This window comes from Phoxinus phoxinus (assembly GCF_949152265.1).
Source record: "Phoxinus phoxinus genome assembly, chromosome: 10".
In the NCBI taxonomy this organism is placed as follows: Eukaryota; Metazoa; Chordata; class Actinopteri; order Cypriniformes; family Leuciscidae; genus Phoxinus; species Phoxinus phoxinus.
In genome coordinates, this window is record NC_136885.1 from 13,763,667 (window position 1) to 13,780,175 (window position 16,509).

The following is a 16,509-nucleotide window of genomic DNA, read 5'->3' on the forward strand; positions in this document are numbered from 1 at the left end:
ACATTTAGGCAATATTATCACATTTGATAAGTGATGTAGGCCTACATTATGATGAACAGTTAAAAGCTGCTTGGTGGATATGATCTCTCATAACACTTTGAAAATGTACCGTGCTTTTACAGAATTTGGGGGGAATTCATGCAAAATAATATATAATGCAGTAGGGAGGAAATCTCATGCATTTTTACAACAACTATGGCAGTATTTCCTAGTTTGTTTATAAAGTTACACTGGTTTAATACGTGGTAACTATAGTCTTACTGTAAATACCACAGTTAAACATGTTACTACAATAACTATGTTAAGTTTTAGCAAGCAAGGAGAGCATTTCACCTCGTAGGCCTAAATGCAATTTCAGTTGTAATTTATTAATGATACCTGTAGTGTAACAGTTTGAGGTCTGAAGTCGGAATGTATCATAAATGTAACTCATATATGTGAAACTTATTATATTTGAAAGAAACATAGAATTGTGTTTTGGAATGTGTTATTTTCGGGTGTGAAGCCATCATGAAAGTTCAGGGTTTGTTTTGACTATGACACTAGCAAAAATCGATGATTCTTGGTATTTTTGGTATTTAAAATTGTTTATAAATGTATTCTTGTTTTCATAATAACATAATGTAATTTAATTAATAGGTGGTCAAGTGTAGTATTTTCGAGTATTTTACAGTTACATTTTTAATTATGTAGAGAGGCCGTCATCAGCGTGCGCCACTCTGAACAAACGCGTTGTTGTGACGTACATTTGATGTGTCGTAGTTCTGTGTCAACATGGCTGCACGCGCTGGAGACAAGCGTGGTCTGAAGCATTTAGATGAATATGAACCAAAACCGGTAAAACACCAAAGAAGCTTGCACGATCAGATGACGGAAAAGCGTCTTGTTGTTGTTTTAGAAGGAGCGACACTTGAAACCGTAAAGGTAAAACACAAGGAGGCTCGGTAACGTTAGAGATAACGTATAAACTTTAGTGTTGGACCTGGTGTTGTTCACTTGACATTAATAATAATATTTCGCATAACCGTATGTTTCAGCATTTAAATGTGAACGTGTTTCTGTTCAGGTTGGAAAGACATTTGAGTTACTGAACTGTGATCAACATAAGAGTATGATTATGAAGAGTGGAAGAGACCCTGGGAAGATTCGCCCTGATATCACACACCAGGTAAAGCTCTCCAGTGTTTGAAATACGCGTTAATGTTGTTAGTTTTCGTCATCTAAACCATTTCAATATTATCATGCCCCTATTAATCCCCATAATACACTGGGGTTCGTTTTTTATCGATTTTTTTTGGAGATGCATTGCATGCAATTGCTGCTATCTCTCACACACATTTGGGACTGAATTGTGTTGATAAACATTGCAACATAACAAGTTGATACTGTCCATACTCAGATTATATTCTTGTAAATTTCATATGTAAGAATTTTTTGTTTTTCTTCCACTAGTGTTTTTTTCTGTTGTTAATGTATCACGCTATCAGTCAAAACTGACATGTTTGCACATTTACTCATTATTAGTGAGATGTTGAGATTTTTATTTGTCCCACATCTGTCCTCTGAATGTCACATCTGCTTTCCCACAGTGCCTGCTGATGTTACTGGACAGTCCTTTGAATAGAGCTGGACTGCTGCAAGTGTACATTCACACAGAGAAGAATGTTTTGATCGAGATCAACCCACAGACAAGAATACCTCGCACCTTTCCACGATTTTGTGGACTGATGGGTAAATTACCATGGAGGCTCCATTTGCACATTGACTGTAATGTCAGTATTGTAACGGGTTACACTATTTTAAGGTTATGCAGTTAGTGTAATTACACAAATAAGAACTGAGTAATATCAATTAACTAATGCATTTACTATATGGTTAAGTTTAGGGTTAGTTACTTGTAATCAACATTTGGCGGGAGGGGGAGTCTTTTTAAAAACAGAATTTAAGGGAATTAAATCAATTTACTGATCAATTTACATTATTTGCAAATAATATTTAAATATGCATACATTCACTCTTATTAATATGATGAATGTTTGCTGTCTCATTAGAATCAGTTATGAATTGCGTGCATTATGTAAATGATAGCATTTTTTCAATTCAAAACGGCAATATGTGATTTAACTAATAATGATCTGCACTTCTACAGCATTTATTAATCTTAGTTAATTTCAGCATTATTCATACATCATTATAAGCAAAAGTTGTATTTATTAACATTAGTTAATGCACTGTGAACTAACATGAACAAACAATGAACGGCTATATATTTTTTATTAAATAACATTAACAAAGATGAATAAATACTGTAGCCAATGTACTTTTCCAATTATTGTTAGGGACATGTCCCCCTCACTGTGATGGTGGTTATTATACACTCCTGGGCAAAAGAAAAATGGACCATGGCAAAATATTTAGTGGTCTTTTAATGGTCTTAACCATTTTAATCACTAGCAAGAATTGCACAAATACTGTAGATAATGTAACTTAGCACGGAATAGCCTTCTCCAACTTGCAGATGGCTTTTTACAGGAAGAGTCGGTGTTGTTTCACTCAATGTTGATGGCTTCAAACAGTTTGTGAGTAGTTTAAAAATGTCTCCTAGTTAGTTTGAGTTTAATGTGAGACCAAAGATTCTCTTTAGGGTTCAAATTTGGCAGTAGCATTGTCTTGTTGAAAAATATCTGATCATTCCTCTTTAGATAACTTTTTAATTGTGGGAAGCAAGCCATTCTGCAATATTCCCCTATATTTCTCAGCAGATTTTCAAAGACACTTCTCTGGGGCATCATGTTTCATTGTGATTATTTACACCACACATAACTTCCCATATTCTGCCAAAACTTAATTCCGTCTTTGGTGTTTTGCTGAAACGGCAGGGGCTTTTTAAATGGTGAATTTGCTTAATTTTTTGGTAATGAACCAATAATTTGTGGTTAAGACATTGAATAGCTTAGTTTAGCCATTGGGCCCATTTTTTTTTGCCCAGGAGTGTACATTATTTACTATAATTACTATAGTAAGTACATTTGTAAATACAACACCTTAAAATGGAGTGTTACCTTGTAATGCTAAAAATAAATCTGTAATGCTGTGTGTAAATTTAGTTTCCTACAATTTGTCCTCCTATAGTCCAGCTCCTGCACAAGTTGAGTGTGAGAGCAGCGGATGGCTCTCAGCGTTTGTTGAGGCTCATTAAAAACCCAGTGTCGGACCACCTGCCTCCTGGATGCCCCCGATTTTCCACATCGTTCAAAGCAGGAGATGCTGTATGTCCCAGAACAATCGTCCCTAAAGATGGACCTGCCGCTATTGTCATTGGAGCATTTGCGCATGGAGCAGTGAGTCTAAAATATACTCTCCAAGCTTAGAAAATGATCACTTTTCAAGTAAATCGGTATACTAAGTTCTGTTTCTCAATCCTGATGTAGGTGGATGTCGACTACACGGAGAAGACCTTGTCCATCAGTAACTATCCTCTATCTGCAGCTCTGACCTGTGCCAAGATGTGTTCAGCGTTTGAGGAGGTCTGGGGAGTCTTATGACATAACCAAACTGATATGAACTGTCATGTTTCTGCCTGAAGGGAACAGACCTTTGGACCGCTTTCTGTGTGTATGTGTTTCATACGTGACGTCACAACAGAGGAGATTATTTCATGTATTGTAACACGCTGATGCAAACAGTACTCTTTAAATGTGGGGTATTAAACCTAAACCTTTTTGTATGGGTTTACACATTTAATAATAAACCCAGATTTGCATTTAAATCTTTTCCTGATATGTAAAACAACACTTTTCCTTTTTTCTCCTTGCAATAAACAATAAGAACTGGTTTTATTCAGCACTATACCGAGATGGATGTTTCAAATTGTCTTTTAAAATCAGGTACTTCAGCTTTATTCTGATGTCCTTCATTCTCTCTAAACAGCTTCAAAAACACTCTCCTCCTGAGTTCAGTCTCTCTGGACTCTTTATCTTCAACTTTGCTTTAGATGTTACTTAAATGTTTTTTTTTTTTTCTGTCTAGGCTTGATGTTGGTTCTCCCTACTTGGTTTGGTCTTAATTTCTTTCCACTGTTGGCACATTTCCTAACAGGTCACAGTTTTTTCATTTGAGTTCCTGCCTCAGATTTTGTATGTTGGCCCTCTGTAGGTTTTGCCAAATTGCGTTTGTGCTTTTTTTCTTTCTCATGCAACACCAAATTACAACACCATTATTTATATTTTCAAGAGGCAGAAATGTTAATATGTTCACACAGGAAAATAACTTGGAAATGAATACCTTTAAACAGTGAGCTGAAATCTGATATAATATAAGTCATGGAAATGCTTATGTACTCCCCCCAGTTATTACATTTTTCTTTCTGAACTAGGCATTGTCTAGATAGTGATTTGTGAGAAGAGTTCATTCGAGTCAGTTCTTTCCGTTTAACCTGAAAAATTAAAATTCATTGATTCAGATAAAACGATCGATAGATGGAAAGATTGAACAATTGATAGATTGAATAATTGATAGATCGATTGAACGATATATGAAGTTAGAACAATTGATAAATACAAAGATTAATCGATAGACAGAACGATCAATACGGTAGATAAAACTATATCTATAACGATAGATGGAAAGATAGAAAAATTTATAAAGATTGAACGATAGATAGAAAAATGTATTGAATGGTCGATAAAGAAATAGAAAGATTGATAGAACTAAGATAAAGATCGATAAATAGAAAGATTGAACTAAGATAAAGATTGAACGATCGATCGATAGAAAATGTAAACGATCGATAGTTAGAAAGATAAAATAATAGATAGATAGAATTATTTATGCAACTTATTTAGGACGCCAATAGGACAGACATCCATACCGGACTACAAAATACAAAACTTTTATTAACCAGAAAACATATATTATGTACATGACGCAGAATGTACAGTGTCAGAAATCAAGCAGTCTTTCCATCGTCCTTTTCTTCTACAGCCGCCAGTACAGAAGCGCTGCTGGCGTTCATCGCCTCCTCAGTGGAGTTCTCCAGAAGAGTCTCCTCTAGTTCATCCGCTGATTCCTCGCTCATCTCTGGGTCATCGCAATCTTTAGAACCGTCTAGCGTCGATTTCTCTGTGTCTATCGGATCCAGGTAGTGACAAACTGCGCTCTTGCGTCCGAACGACTCCTCCTCGTGGAGAGCCAGCACCTCTATGCGGTTAGAGACGGGCTCGTCCTCCTTCCTCTCGGAGAGAAACGTCCGCTGCAGCATCAGCTTCTTCATTGTGTGACATTTGTATTTAAGGGCTGGTTTAGATTCTGCTCCACCCTCTTCAAAAAACACACATGTTCCGATGGCGTCCTCGTATTCTCCAGCGAACAGATACCGGCCCACCTGCATCATGGGCTGCTCGCTGTCGATGTCCACTATCTTACAGGTGCTCTGCCGACTGGACAGTAAATCGGAGCCGATCATTCCAGACAGTTCCGCCACAACCAGCTGCTCCTCCTCCTCCCATTCGTCCTCCATGGCAGTTGTGTTCACTCAACCCTTGAGTTGAACATAGACAGTATATAAAGTTGAAGCCTTGAGTCCGACAACTTCAAGTAGCGAATTTCTTTCGCAGAATGTGCGCGACGGAAGTAGTAATGTGTACGATTCATTGACGCAAATCGGTTCTTTCGAACAGTTCTGTTTTAAGAACCGGTTCAAAGACGATACATGTTTTTTTTTTACGTAACGTAACTTACACTCGCAGTCGCTGCTGATCGCTGGTTTTAAAGTTTTTAAATAAAGGTCTTTATTGGAGTTTCATGTCTCCCCGTTCATTTTGTTGCAACCATAATTCAGCTTGAACACTTAGAACATAAATATAATTTTCATTTTACGTCAGTAAACTACTTAAATGATTTAGTCAAGAAACGTTCTTGTATTTAAAACAGTGTTTCATATGTGTGTGTTTGTGATATTCGGCTATTAAAGTAAAATCATATAAACCTAGGTTTACCTGGGGGAAAAAACGAGGAGGGAAAAAAATCCACCAATTTAGAAAAGATCCGACTCCAAAGAATGCATCGTTCACGAATCGGGCATCGCTAACAACTTCCGGAAGTCCAACGTGTGCTGCTGTAGTCACATGTGCGCTAGTTCACGGCAGCATGAGAGGCACATGGCAACTTTCGTAAATTAAAGCTACAATTTCTCGGAGTGTTCTAGAGAAAATCGGGATAATCCTAAGAACTTGTTTTTGTTAAACGGTAAGTATCTGTTGGGTTTACAGTTACTACTTTTGTGTCTTAATAGTAAGCTAGTCTCGTAGTTTGCAGCGTGCTAGTAAATTGTGCGCAAAGTAACCTAACGTTAATGTGTTCTAACTTATATTTAAACATGATATTGAATTTACTACAATAATATAAACATAATGGGCCTGCATTTTATTGACCTAGTGAATAGTAGCAAACTTGCCAGTGTTAATTGTGGAAGCAGCATCACGCTCCGATCTGTCAGTCAAACGGCCTATTTTGCTAGTAAACGTTGTATTTTCACGATTACAAGCCATACATCTATTTTAATACAATGAAAGCTTTGAATTGTGTAAATGGTGGCCATGTTTACATGAGAGTGATATTATACAGTATGGAAGCCACATGGGACATGGCAACCCACACGCTGTACTGGTTTTTGGGTTTCTAACCTTATAATAATCATGTTTTTACTTCTGGTCATATATGTTTTATTGATTACTTGTTTGTTATCCCAGAACAACTTTGTAGGTGTCAATCATGGGCAGGAAGTTGGATCCCTCCATTAGGGCGAAGAGAGGACCTGGACGTAAGTCCAGGAAACAGAAGGGAGCCGAAACTGAGCTGTCCAAGTTTTTGGTTGATGGTAAATCACACATACTTTGAGTGACTATTCCATTCATTCATTCATGATTGAGATATATAATGACTATATATTAATATATTCCAACAGTTATAATAACAATGGTTATCTTATGTTCACAGATGAGGTGCCTAAAAAACTTTCAAGCAGAGGAAGAAAACGGTAAAATTAATTTCATTATGATTTTTTTTTCTTAGCCTTCTGATAATAACTTGTAATTTATTATTATTTTAATTTCGACAGAGCTGTAAAGAGAACTCAAGTGACCAAAAAACCCAAACAAGAGGAACAGCCAAAAAAAGGTATATAAAGGTTTAAAAATTAAACAAAAATGGAATAACTGTTTATACACCGTTGAATTTGCAAATCAATTAATATGTATTGCAGGATTCTCCGATGAGAATAGTGAATGGCTCAAACCAGCACAGAGGAAACGAAAGATTGAACAATGCGAGGAAGATGAGGACAGCGACAGCCAATGGGAAGAAGAAGAAGATGATGATGATGATGATGATGATGATGTTGTAAAGGACTTAGATCACAAGGGAATGGCAAAAGATGATGATGATGATGATGATGAAGAAATGGTGGATGACTATGGTGCTGAGGAAGGGGATGAACAAGACAGTGATGGAGAAGAGGTATGAAACAAACATTTATATAGAGAAAATATAGTATGTCAAATTTCTCCATTAAACATCTGGATGTCCTGCTACTTTTGATAAATGTGAAGTTTGGGAGAACAAAACACTGAATCCCACAGGAGTGTGCTTGACTTTCCATTTCTATGTAAGATAACTGGAAGTGATATCAACAGCAATTTTAACATCTCTCAAAAAAATGTACATTGTTACTGTAGTACTATACGATATATATTTTAATTTAAAAAAAAGTCTTCATTGTTTTCCAAGCATAGCCAAATCCTAATTGTGTCCCATACATTTTTGCCGTGTCAGCTTCTGCCAATAGAGAAAGCTGCAAGAAAACAGAAGAAACAAACAAGCATGAAACCAGAGAGTGATGATGACGACGATGATGATAGTGATGAAGAAGAGGGAAAGAAAGATTCAAAGGAAGATGATGATGAGGAGGAAGAGGATACTGTGCAGGCAAATATTGACGAGACGGAACAATTCAAACTCCCTGCTGCAGCGGATAGAGCCAAGGAAGGTGAGGACAACTTTTTATTGACATCAAGCTACAGATTTCCACAGCCTCACAGGTTTTTTTCGATCTAGAAGTGTATTCTAACTCGCTGCCCTCCGTCTCGCGTGTATGTAGGTCTTTTACTGATGGACTTACAGACCATCCATCAGAGGATCAAAGATAATGTGGATGTGCTGTCTCACTTCAGTGAGAAGAGAGAGGAAGGCAAGGAAAGATCAGAGTATCTCTCTCTGCTGCGCTCTGACCTCTGCACCTATTACAGCTACAACCTTTTCCTCATCAGCAAACTCATGGACCTGTTCTCTCTCTCTGAGGTGTGTATGTGCTCTTGCTTTTTAGTCTGTAATGATGAGTAACTTGGCATGACAACTTTTATTGCTGAAAGTATAGATGCTTCCTGTTTTTAGTACCACCCATCTGCTTCCTCACAAGGTGTGTGGCTATGCTAACGGGATAAAGCAAATGTGTGTCAAGATCTGAAGGGGTGGATGGCCACACCACCTCCACCTCTATATGAATTGACAGTACATCTATATCAGAACAAAATTCATTGTTAAACTTTGAAAAGGTTTTGTGTGCGTTTCATTGATATATAAATTTTCTGTTTCAGCTGATTGATTTTCTTGAGGCCAATGAAATTCACAGGCCAGTCACCATCAGAACCAACACCCTGAAAACCAGAAGGAGAGACTTGGCTCAGGTCTGGAAAGTCTTATTTAAAATATATATTTTCCCAAAATGTTGTGATATTTTGTATCAGAGGGCCCATTTACGCCTGGTTTCTGATCGAGTGGTGCTAAATGAAATGGGTTCCAAAACATGATCCAATTACTGAAACCTCATAAGAGCTAGTGAAAAACACGTTACCACATGGAATTTGTTAAATGCTAATGTATCCTGATCCACCTGGAGATCGAAAAGTGAATGCCCATTAGGTAAACGCCCAGGTGCGTATGTTCCAACTAAGCCTAGTTTTGACGTAAACGAGCATTAAGTTACTTATAACTTACGTGCGACTAAATATTTTTGCTTTGCGCCATTAGACTTAGTTGAAAACTATTTTATTTTGATAAATATTTACTAGGGCTGAGGCTGACACCTACTGGCGTGCGTGCAGCATCATGCAAAAATAAAGTTTTACAGTAACGGATGCGACTGTTAATGCGTTATTCGTAGTGACCCATGATAGATTTATTTCACTTCGTTCCTAGAATGAGCAGTTTGCAACATTACGTGATAAACAACAACAGCACTGGTATTACGCAACATTCAGTGGCACATGCCACTCAAACACAGACGTGAGACAAACTGACAACATGTTTAAAAAAATATTAAAATATTGTCATATTATGCGACTGCAAGTTACTTTATGGAGAGCTTATGATGTCCCAGCTACATTTTGCTTTAAGAACAAATGGTGCACCTGAATAGGACTTTGGCTAAAACATCGAGCCTCTCAGATTTTCTGTAAGATGTCATTTGTTAATGTATTTGCAAGAAACTGCTTTATTAGCAGTGAAAGTCACATTAGCAAAAAAAATCAGACGAAGATAATAGTGTAACGATGCACAAAGCACCACTCACACTTGGGTCACTTCTAAATCAAGCAGCTTTCTGTTAGTCAACACAGGGAATTTGTCAACATGAACCGGGTGCAAAATCTACATGGGGAAATTTTGCCCTCACAAAATTTCTGGTTACGTCAATCATTGACTCCCATTGATTGGATTTTGCAGTGTGAAGATAATTGTAACTGGACCTTAAGGTCTTGATGAAATGGAAGTAGTGAGAGATTTTAGTTTTCTTCCATATTTTGATGTACGTCCAATTGTAATGGATTATTGAATAACAAAAAAATGATGTAGACTTGGTTCTATGCATCAGTTGTAGATTTGATTTTGAGATGTGAACGTTGCGCTCAAAAATTAATGCATTTGCAGTCAATTGTGGGGGGGTGGGCTTTAAAGGTGCATAGCGCAAGATTCTGAGTTTTTGCAGAACTATGCCACCTCTGGCGGCAAGCGAAACTGCAGCCAGAGATGTGCACGCTGCTCATGGACCTCACGCACGCTTGCATGAGCACGAGCTGTTCATAACCAAAGGAGTATCAGCCGCAAATCTTTTGTTTACATCATAATGTCTTCAGAGGTAATAAAGTTATAAATCTGCAAGTCATTTTAAATATGTAAAAGGAAAGGCAATTGAGTAAATTACACACTTATGTATGAGGGAAAAACGGGGGTAGTAGAAAACTTCGTTTTTTATTTCCATCTATCTCCATGTTGAACTGTGTTGTGTTTACTGTATTCACTTATGATTGTATTATTATGGAAACACGTTCATGAACAATATAAGTTGTTACTTTGTAAAAGCTCAAAGCTACACAGTCAGTCAAAAAAAGTACACTCAATTGTCTCAAGGTAATAAACAATTAAATGGCACTATGACGTTACCATAAAAGCCAAACAGGCTAATCCGCCGAAGATTTGCGGGGGTTTAGCCTGTTTTATTGATCTGCTAAATAGCATATTCCAATAGCCCTAGAGCAGACCGGAGATCTCTCCATTTGTTGAAAGCCTTCCCTATGTTTACTCACGTCTTATTCCGACGCCTGTCTGAGTCCAATTTGGCCCTTTTGCTTGCACTAGACAAAAGTTTTCTTTTTTTTATCTTACGTGGAGTTTGCGTTGGTGTTTGAAATGAACTACAAGCAGGTCTCTTACAATCCATCTTCTATGGAGAATGCCGACGAATACACAAACCTGCCAGACATAGCTATGTGAGCGTGCCTTGAACGCGCATGACGTCACGCCCAGTCTAAAATTCCGCCCCGAATCCCTCTTATTTTACTTTACAGGATTATAGAGACAATCTCAGTGATCAGACTCATTCAGCCCATCAGGCAATTGTTTAAGTATGTATGGGTTAGAAAAACGGGTATTTTTAACATGAAAAGTTGCTTAATGCACCTTTAAGCGGACTAAATGATTGGTGAAGTCCAACGTCACTAGAGAGGAGTTTGTCATTTGTCACTGGAAAATGACATTACAAGGTCTCGCATGCTAATCTATGAATCGGTCACAATAGATTGATGCATATACAAAAGTCAACTTTCATTTTTTATGCATTTTTTATACTTTAACACTAATTTTCAGTAAGTCATTTCAACAGTCACAAAATCTGAGAGAAGTGGTCACATGAGATGCATCGGGACTCATTTTAATACACACTTTATTTGCATCTATAGTTCCATAAATAACCATTCTTTTCCGCAAAACGTTCTTGAATGTAGAAAGGTTCTTTAGATTTTTAAAGTGTTATTTACACTAAGAAAAGAGGTTCTTTTAAGACCTGTTCACAGAAAGGTGCTTTGGTGAACCAAAAATAGTTCTTTAGCATCACCGCAAAAACCCCTTTTGGAACCTTGACTTTTTTTTTTAACAGAGTACCAAGCATCACAAAACAGACGTCAATAACAGACGGTTTAGTGTAAACAAATCCAAAATGCCATTGACACATCTCAGTCTGGTGCACAAATGGATCCTGGTTCTTATGGCTTCTTTTTTTTAAACGCAGGCATTGATTAACAGAGGAGTAAACCTGGATCCTTTGGGGAAATGGTCCAAAACAGGGCTGGTCATCTATGACTCTTCTGTTCCCATAGGTCAGTTCCAGTGTCATTTCAAAATAACATTGTTTTTCTTCATTCTTGATTTACTGGTGATTGTAAGTGTTAATTGTAATTCTCTCTTTCGTACAGGAGCAACTCCAGAATATTTGGCAGGCCAGTACATGCTGCAAGGGGCATCATCATTTCTTCCTGTGATGGCGCTGTCTCCCCAGGAGGGGGAGTCAGTGTTAGACATGAGTGCCGCTCCAGGAGGCAAGACCACATATATGGGTGAGCATATGCTTCTCCATGGCAGTCACACCAACTGCTGTGTTTTTGAAAAGTGGCTAATCTCAGTCTTTTTATTTTTTTTGGCACAGATGGCACAAAAGAATAAAAGTCGAAATAATGCACATTATTGCCTTTCAACAGTGTTTTAAAAAGTAAGCATGAGGAAGTGTCTAAAGCCAAAATGTGTATCATTTGTGTGATGCAGCTCAGCTCATGAGGAACACGGGCATGATTGTGGCTAATGACGCAAATGCAGAGAGACTGAAGAGTGTGGTGGGAAACATCCATCGTCTCGGTGTCACTAATGCGGTCATCTGCAACTATGACGGCAGACAATTCCCAAAGGTTCGCATTTTCCTTTTTTTTTTTTTTCTGTCCGTTTTTTATTTTCTGTCCGTTTTTTTATTTTCTATTTTCAGTTAACCATGTCGTCATAAAAAAATGCCTTTTTTCTGCTTTGTTTCTGACATCATTCCCCTAAGCAGTGTCTAATCTGAGGTGTTTAATTTTGTGTTGTAGGTGATGGGAGGTTTCGACAGAGTGCTTTTGGATGCTCCTTGCTCCGGTACAGGAGTCATTTCCAAAGATCCAGCAGTTAAAACCAACAAGGTGATTCTGTTCTGAAAGTCACCTGTTTTCATTCCTTTGGCATTTGATGTTACAGTTTTTAAAGACTTCCTTCAGCCTTTGTTCTGAAGGATTTGTTTAGTTTTTGCACATCCTCCATTCAGAGTTCTAAAGTATTTATCTTTCTTTCTCAGGATGAGGCTGATATTCTTCGCTCGGCTCACCTGCAGAAGGAGCTCCTCCTGTCCGCTATCGACTCTGTCAATGCTGATTCTTCAACTGGTGGATACCTTGTTTATTCCACATGCTCTATTATGGTGAGTTGACCAATACAGATGAATTTATTTTAGTCTCTGACATCCAGTGTGCAGAACATATCTGATATTTAATAAGTCTGATTTTTTGCACTTGGATTACTGAATATTCATTTAAATAAAACTACAATAAACTGTAATTTAAGTCTATAGATTAAAGGGAAAAAAGCTTAAAGCTTGGTGATCAAAGATAAGTTTTAAAGGATAAGGTTAACTTTTAGTTTTATATATGAAAAATTAGGGTTAAAGTCATCCACTACCCTTACTACAAAAGTTTGGGAATGGTATGATTATTTCATGTTTTTGAAAGTTGTCTGTTATACTCACCAAGGTTGCATTTATTGGAGAAAACAGTAAAAAAAAAACGCTGTTTTCAGTTTTAAAATGATTTTTTTACAGCCATTGCTGCAGTCTTTAGTGTCACGTGATCCATCTTATCAATGTTAAAAACAGTTCTGCTGTATAATCATGTTTGTGGAAAGCACGAGACGGGATGATTTGATGAATAGAAAGTTCAAAAGAACAGCAGTTATTTGAACTAGAAACCTTTCGTAACATTATAAATGTCTTAACTGTCACACTTGATTAATTGAATGCATCCTTGCTGAATAAAAATATACATTTCCTTAAAAAAAACCCCATTATATTGACCCCAAACCTTTAAATGGTAAAGTGTGTCCATGGTGCTTTTCAAGATTCTTCAAATGTTATACAATTTTAAATTTTGTTCAAATTTTATACTGGGTGAAATGGTCCTTCTATTCTGATAGTAGTCAATACATTATGTGTTCAGAAAAAGGAATGAAAAATATCTGACCTCTGTAGCAGCTGTAGGACATTAAAAACTCTGACCAATCACTGCCATTCGGTGCGAATGTAAAGAACCAATCAGATGTCTTCATGCGTGCACAGCAGTGATGCGCGGGTCAATGTATAAACAACCCGCAGCCGACCGACGTTTTGTTTTCAACTAACCGCCCGCTTAGACGGAGGAACTAGAGGTGCGCATTTTTCAGAATGCTGTATGATATAGCCTAGTGTTTTGTAATAAAGGCTTGATTTATTCATTTATTTCGTTTCATTTTCTTAACAGTTAAGATGCTGCATGTTTATCCAGTCTAATCGACTTGTGCGTCTCTCCCCGGACTTTCCCAACAAAAATCCCGCCCCCTCTCAGCAAATAGGCTACATAAAACTGACATTACTGCGCTATATGCGTTTAAAAGTAGCCTATTAAAATGGCACAATGGCATTGCTCAGTTCAACGCGTTGGGAAATCGGGCATTTTGTCCCGCGTCAGCTTTTATTCAAAAGTTAATAGCGCGCTCAACATTCAAAAGGTAAATAAGGATTTCCCACTTTCATCTGCAGACTGAGCTCGTGCGTCATCCTCGCGCATTCAGACAATAAAGTGTAGACCTGTGTATTTCATAGAACATTGTGTCTAGTACTATATAAATTACAAAGGCGACCGACCGCGACCCGAATATCATTAAAAATATTTTTGGATGACTCGTAACCGCGGGTAACCGCAGGCACCCGCTCATTTTGGATCAACCCGCGCATCACTGGTACATGCAGCTGACTCCAAATGTGGATGCGCGTTCATGTTTGTGGGGGGGCGTAGCTTTGGACGGAGCACTGACAGGAGGGGGCGGAGCTTAGAAGAGGTGCCACTTTCAAATCTGGCTAGCTCTCCAACATTACCTACTCTAGCTTTAATCTCTCACATTTTATGAAAATATTTGTGCTTGACTGGAACAAGTGACCAATTCCTTAGTGGCAGGCAATCATACTATCTAAGATCTCATACCCTGAACATGGCTTTCCACATGAGACGGTTTTTTTTGGCCTGGAAATACTGAATACTTAAGGGGCCTGAAAGTGTTGAAATCTACAAGAAATATTTGACTAACCTTTTAGGTCACCAACAACAAATAAGCAAAATATGAACTAAATCTGGTTGGAGTCGGTGCAACAAAAACCTTTTTTAATTGTCTGATTTGACTGACTCAGATATTGAATCAGATATTTAAACCAGCGCTATAGTGCAACATTTAAAGGAAAGGTGGAAGAGAAAGATTTGTATGAATGCTTGTATGAAAACCTGGATGATTGCATTTTATGTCCTCCTAAATATGAAACATTTTTAAGTGAATTTCTTATAGAGATTTGATTTGTCTTCCCCATAGGTGGAGGAGAATGAGTGGGTTGTGGACTATGCTCTGAAGAAGAGAAATGTTAAGCTGGTCCCCGCTGGACTGGACTTTGGCAAGGAGGGATTCACCAGGTAATGAAGCCTTATTTGAGATCCATCTACAGTAATAAAGGCTGTACTCCCAACGCAAGTCAGTTTGCCAGAGAAAGCGTATTAAATAATGCACATCTCTTTTCCACAGATTCAAAGAGAGACGTTTCCATCCCTCTCTCAAACTGTCTCGCCGATTCTACCCTCACTCTCACAACATGGATGGATTTTTTGTGGCCAAGCTAAAGAAGCTGTCTAACACAATCCCTACTGCAGCGAAAGAAACAGGTGCGTAGTTATTTCCCATGGTTTCCACAACTTGTTTATTTTCTATCTGGTGTTAATGTTTTGAATTTATTTTTCAGAAAATGAAGAAGAATCTACAAAAATGGAGACTGCAGCCTCACCGGAGCAGATCCAAAAGCCACAGTCTAAGGAACAGAAGCCCGCTTCAACTACAGCGAAAAGCAACATGGTAAAGAAGCAGAAATTAAAACAGAACAAATCTGAGACGCCCATCATCACAAAGAAAGCTGGAGTGAAAGCTGAGAATAAGAAATCTGATGGTCCCAAAAAAGCCAAAATTGCCAAGTTGGATGGTAAAACTTCCAAAAAGGTTGAGAAACCTGTCAAAAAGCAGAAGGTAAAGGAACTGAACGGAGATTCAACGAAAGAGGTAAAGGAGAAGAAAAAGGGGAGTCAGTTTGAGAAGAAAAACAAAATGAAAAAGAAGAACTTGAAGAAAAGAATAGGGAAAAACAAATTTAAGAAGTTAAAAAATATCCTTGGAGAAGCCGAAAGTGACCTGTGAGATTCATTGCTATGAATTGACATGGACCTGTATGCTCAGGACTGGGGTCCGTCAGTGGTTTTACTTAAAACCGGAAGTGAAATCAATCCCAGCCTGCTTTTGGGGACTCAAAAGATCATCCTTTAGAAATGTACACAATGATTTTGTGTATTTATCTCGCTTCTCAATACTTTTGTCAACCGTGAGGTTTTCTTCAACCTTGTGGTATGTGTTATAAATGTATACTGTCTGTTTTAATGGATTTAGTTTTGAATAAGAAACATTTAACTGAAATGCTGCAAAATAATGAGTATGTGGTCTGTTTTCTACCCTCATACCCAATTAAACAGAAAGTTTCAAAAAAGGTATGATGTCTAAAAAAAAAAAAAAAAGTCTTGAAACCTTAATGCACTTTGGTTATCGTCTTCTTTGGAAAGAGAATATTAACCTGACCTTTCCTTTCAACCTTTCAGAACATCACCTCAGAAATCAGATCAAAAACTGTTGAGGTAGAAGTGAAACTTTCCTTTGAGCCTGAACGCATCACGACTGCTATACAGCAAAGCCTATTGACTTCTCTTCGCTTAGCTCCCGCCACAACATTTATCAACGCGCAAAGTTTTCTTCAGGTTCAAATGGCTAAACCGC

General features: G+C 37.8%; 3 protein-coding genes across 3 annotated transcripts; 2 read left to right on the plus strand and 1 right to left on the minus strand.

Moving 5' to 3' along the window:
• The first annotated feature begins 596 nt into the window (after positions 1-596).
• Positions 597-4,566, plus strand: emg1 (EMG1 N1-specific pseudouridine methyltransferase). Its single transcript, XM_079626653.1, has 5 exons — positions 597-924; positions 1,067-1,168; positions 1,590-1,731; positions 3,133-3,341; positions 3,432-4,566. The coding sequence occupies exons 1-5, from the start codon at positions 775-777 to the stop codon at positions 3,543-3,545; spliced, it is 717 nt and encodes a 238-aa protein (XP_079482779.1). The 5' UTR covers positions 597-774; the 3' UTR covers positions 3,546-4,566.
• A 309-nt stretch (positions 4,567-4,875) lies between these two features.
• gtf3c6 (general transcription factor IIIC, polypeptide 6, alpha) lies at positions 4,876-6,087 on the minus strand. The gene has a single exon (XM_079626654.1). It carries the CDS (start codon positions 5,516-5,518, stop codon positions 4,949-4,951), a length of 570 nt encoding a protein of 189 aa, XP_079482780.1. The 5' UTR covers positions 5,519-6,087; the 3' UTR covers positions 4,876-4,948.
• On the plus strand, positions 6,007-16,294 carry nop2 (NOP2 nucleolar protein homolog (yeast)). Its single transcript, XM_079626652.1, has 16 exons — positions 6,007-6,246; positions 6,750-6,877; positions 6,997-7,036; positions 7,118-7,176; positions 7,262-7,515; positions 7,831-8,044; positions 8,156-8,355; positions 8,652-8,741; positions 11,618-11,705; positions 11,802-11,942; positions 12,148-12,287; positions 12,462-12,551; positions 12,704-12,826; positions 15,016-15,113; positions 15,223-15,359; positions 15,437-16,294. Exons 2-16 carry the CDS (start codon positions 6,772-6,774, stop codon positions 15,880-15,882), a joined length of 2,226 nt encoding a protein of 741 aa, XP_079482778.1. The 5' UTR covers positions 6,007-6,246; positions 6,750-6,771; the 3' UTR covers positions 15,883-16,294.
• The last annotated feature ends 215 nt before the right edge of the window (positions 16,295-16,509 follow it).

Bases quoted from the DNA above. Each gene is read 5' to 3' on its own strand.
- emg1 (XM_079626653.1), top strand. From the start codon at position 775: ATGGCTGCACGCGCTGGAGACAAGCGTGGTCTGAAGCATTTAGATGAA. The intron at 1,169-1,589 runs GTAAAGCTCTCC...GCTTTCCCACAG, and splicing joins GCCCTGATATCACACACCAG to TGCCTGCTGATGTTACTGGA. The intron at 3,342-3,431 runs GTGAGTCTAAAA...ATCCTGATGTAG, and splicing joins GAGCATTTGCGCATGGAGCA to GTGGATGTCGACTACACGGA.
- gtf3c6 (XM_079626654.1), bottom strand. From the start codon at position 5,518: ATGGAGGACGAATGGGAGGAGGAGGAGCAGCTGGTTGTGGCGGAACTG.
- nop2 (XM_079626652.1), top strand. From the start codon at position 6,772: ATGGGCAGGAAGTTGGATCCCTCCATTAGGGCGAAGAGAGGACCTGGA. The intron at 7,177-7,261 runs GTATATAAAGGT...TATGTATTGCAG, and splicing joins AGAGGAACAGCCAAAAAAAG to GATTCTCCGATGAGAATAGT. The intron at 11,943-12,147 runs GTGAGCATATGC...TGTGTGATGCAG, and splicing joins AGGCAAGACCACATATATGG to CTCAGCTCATGAGGAACACG.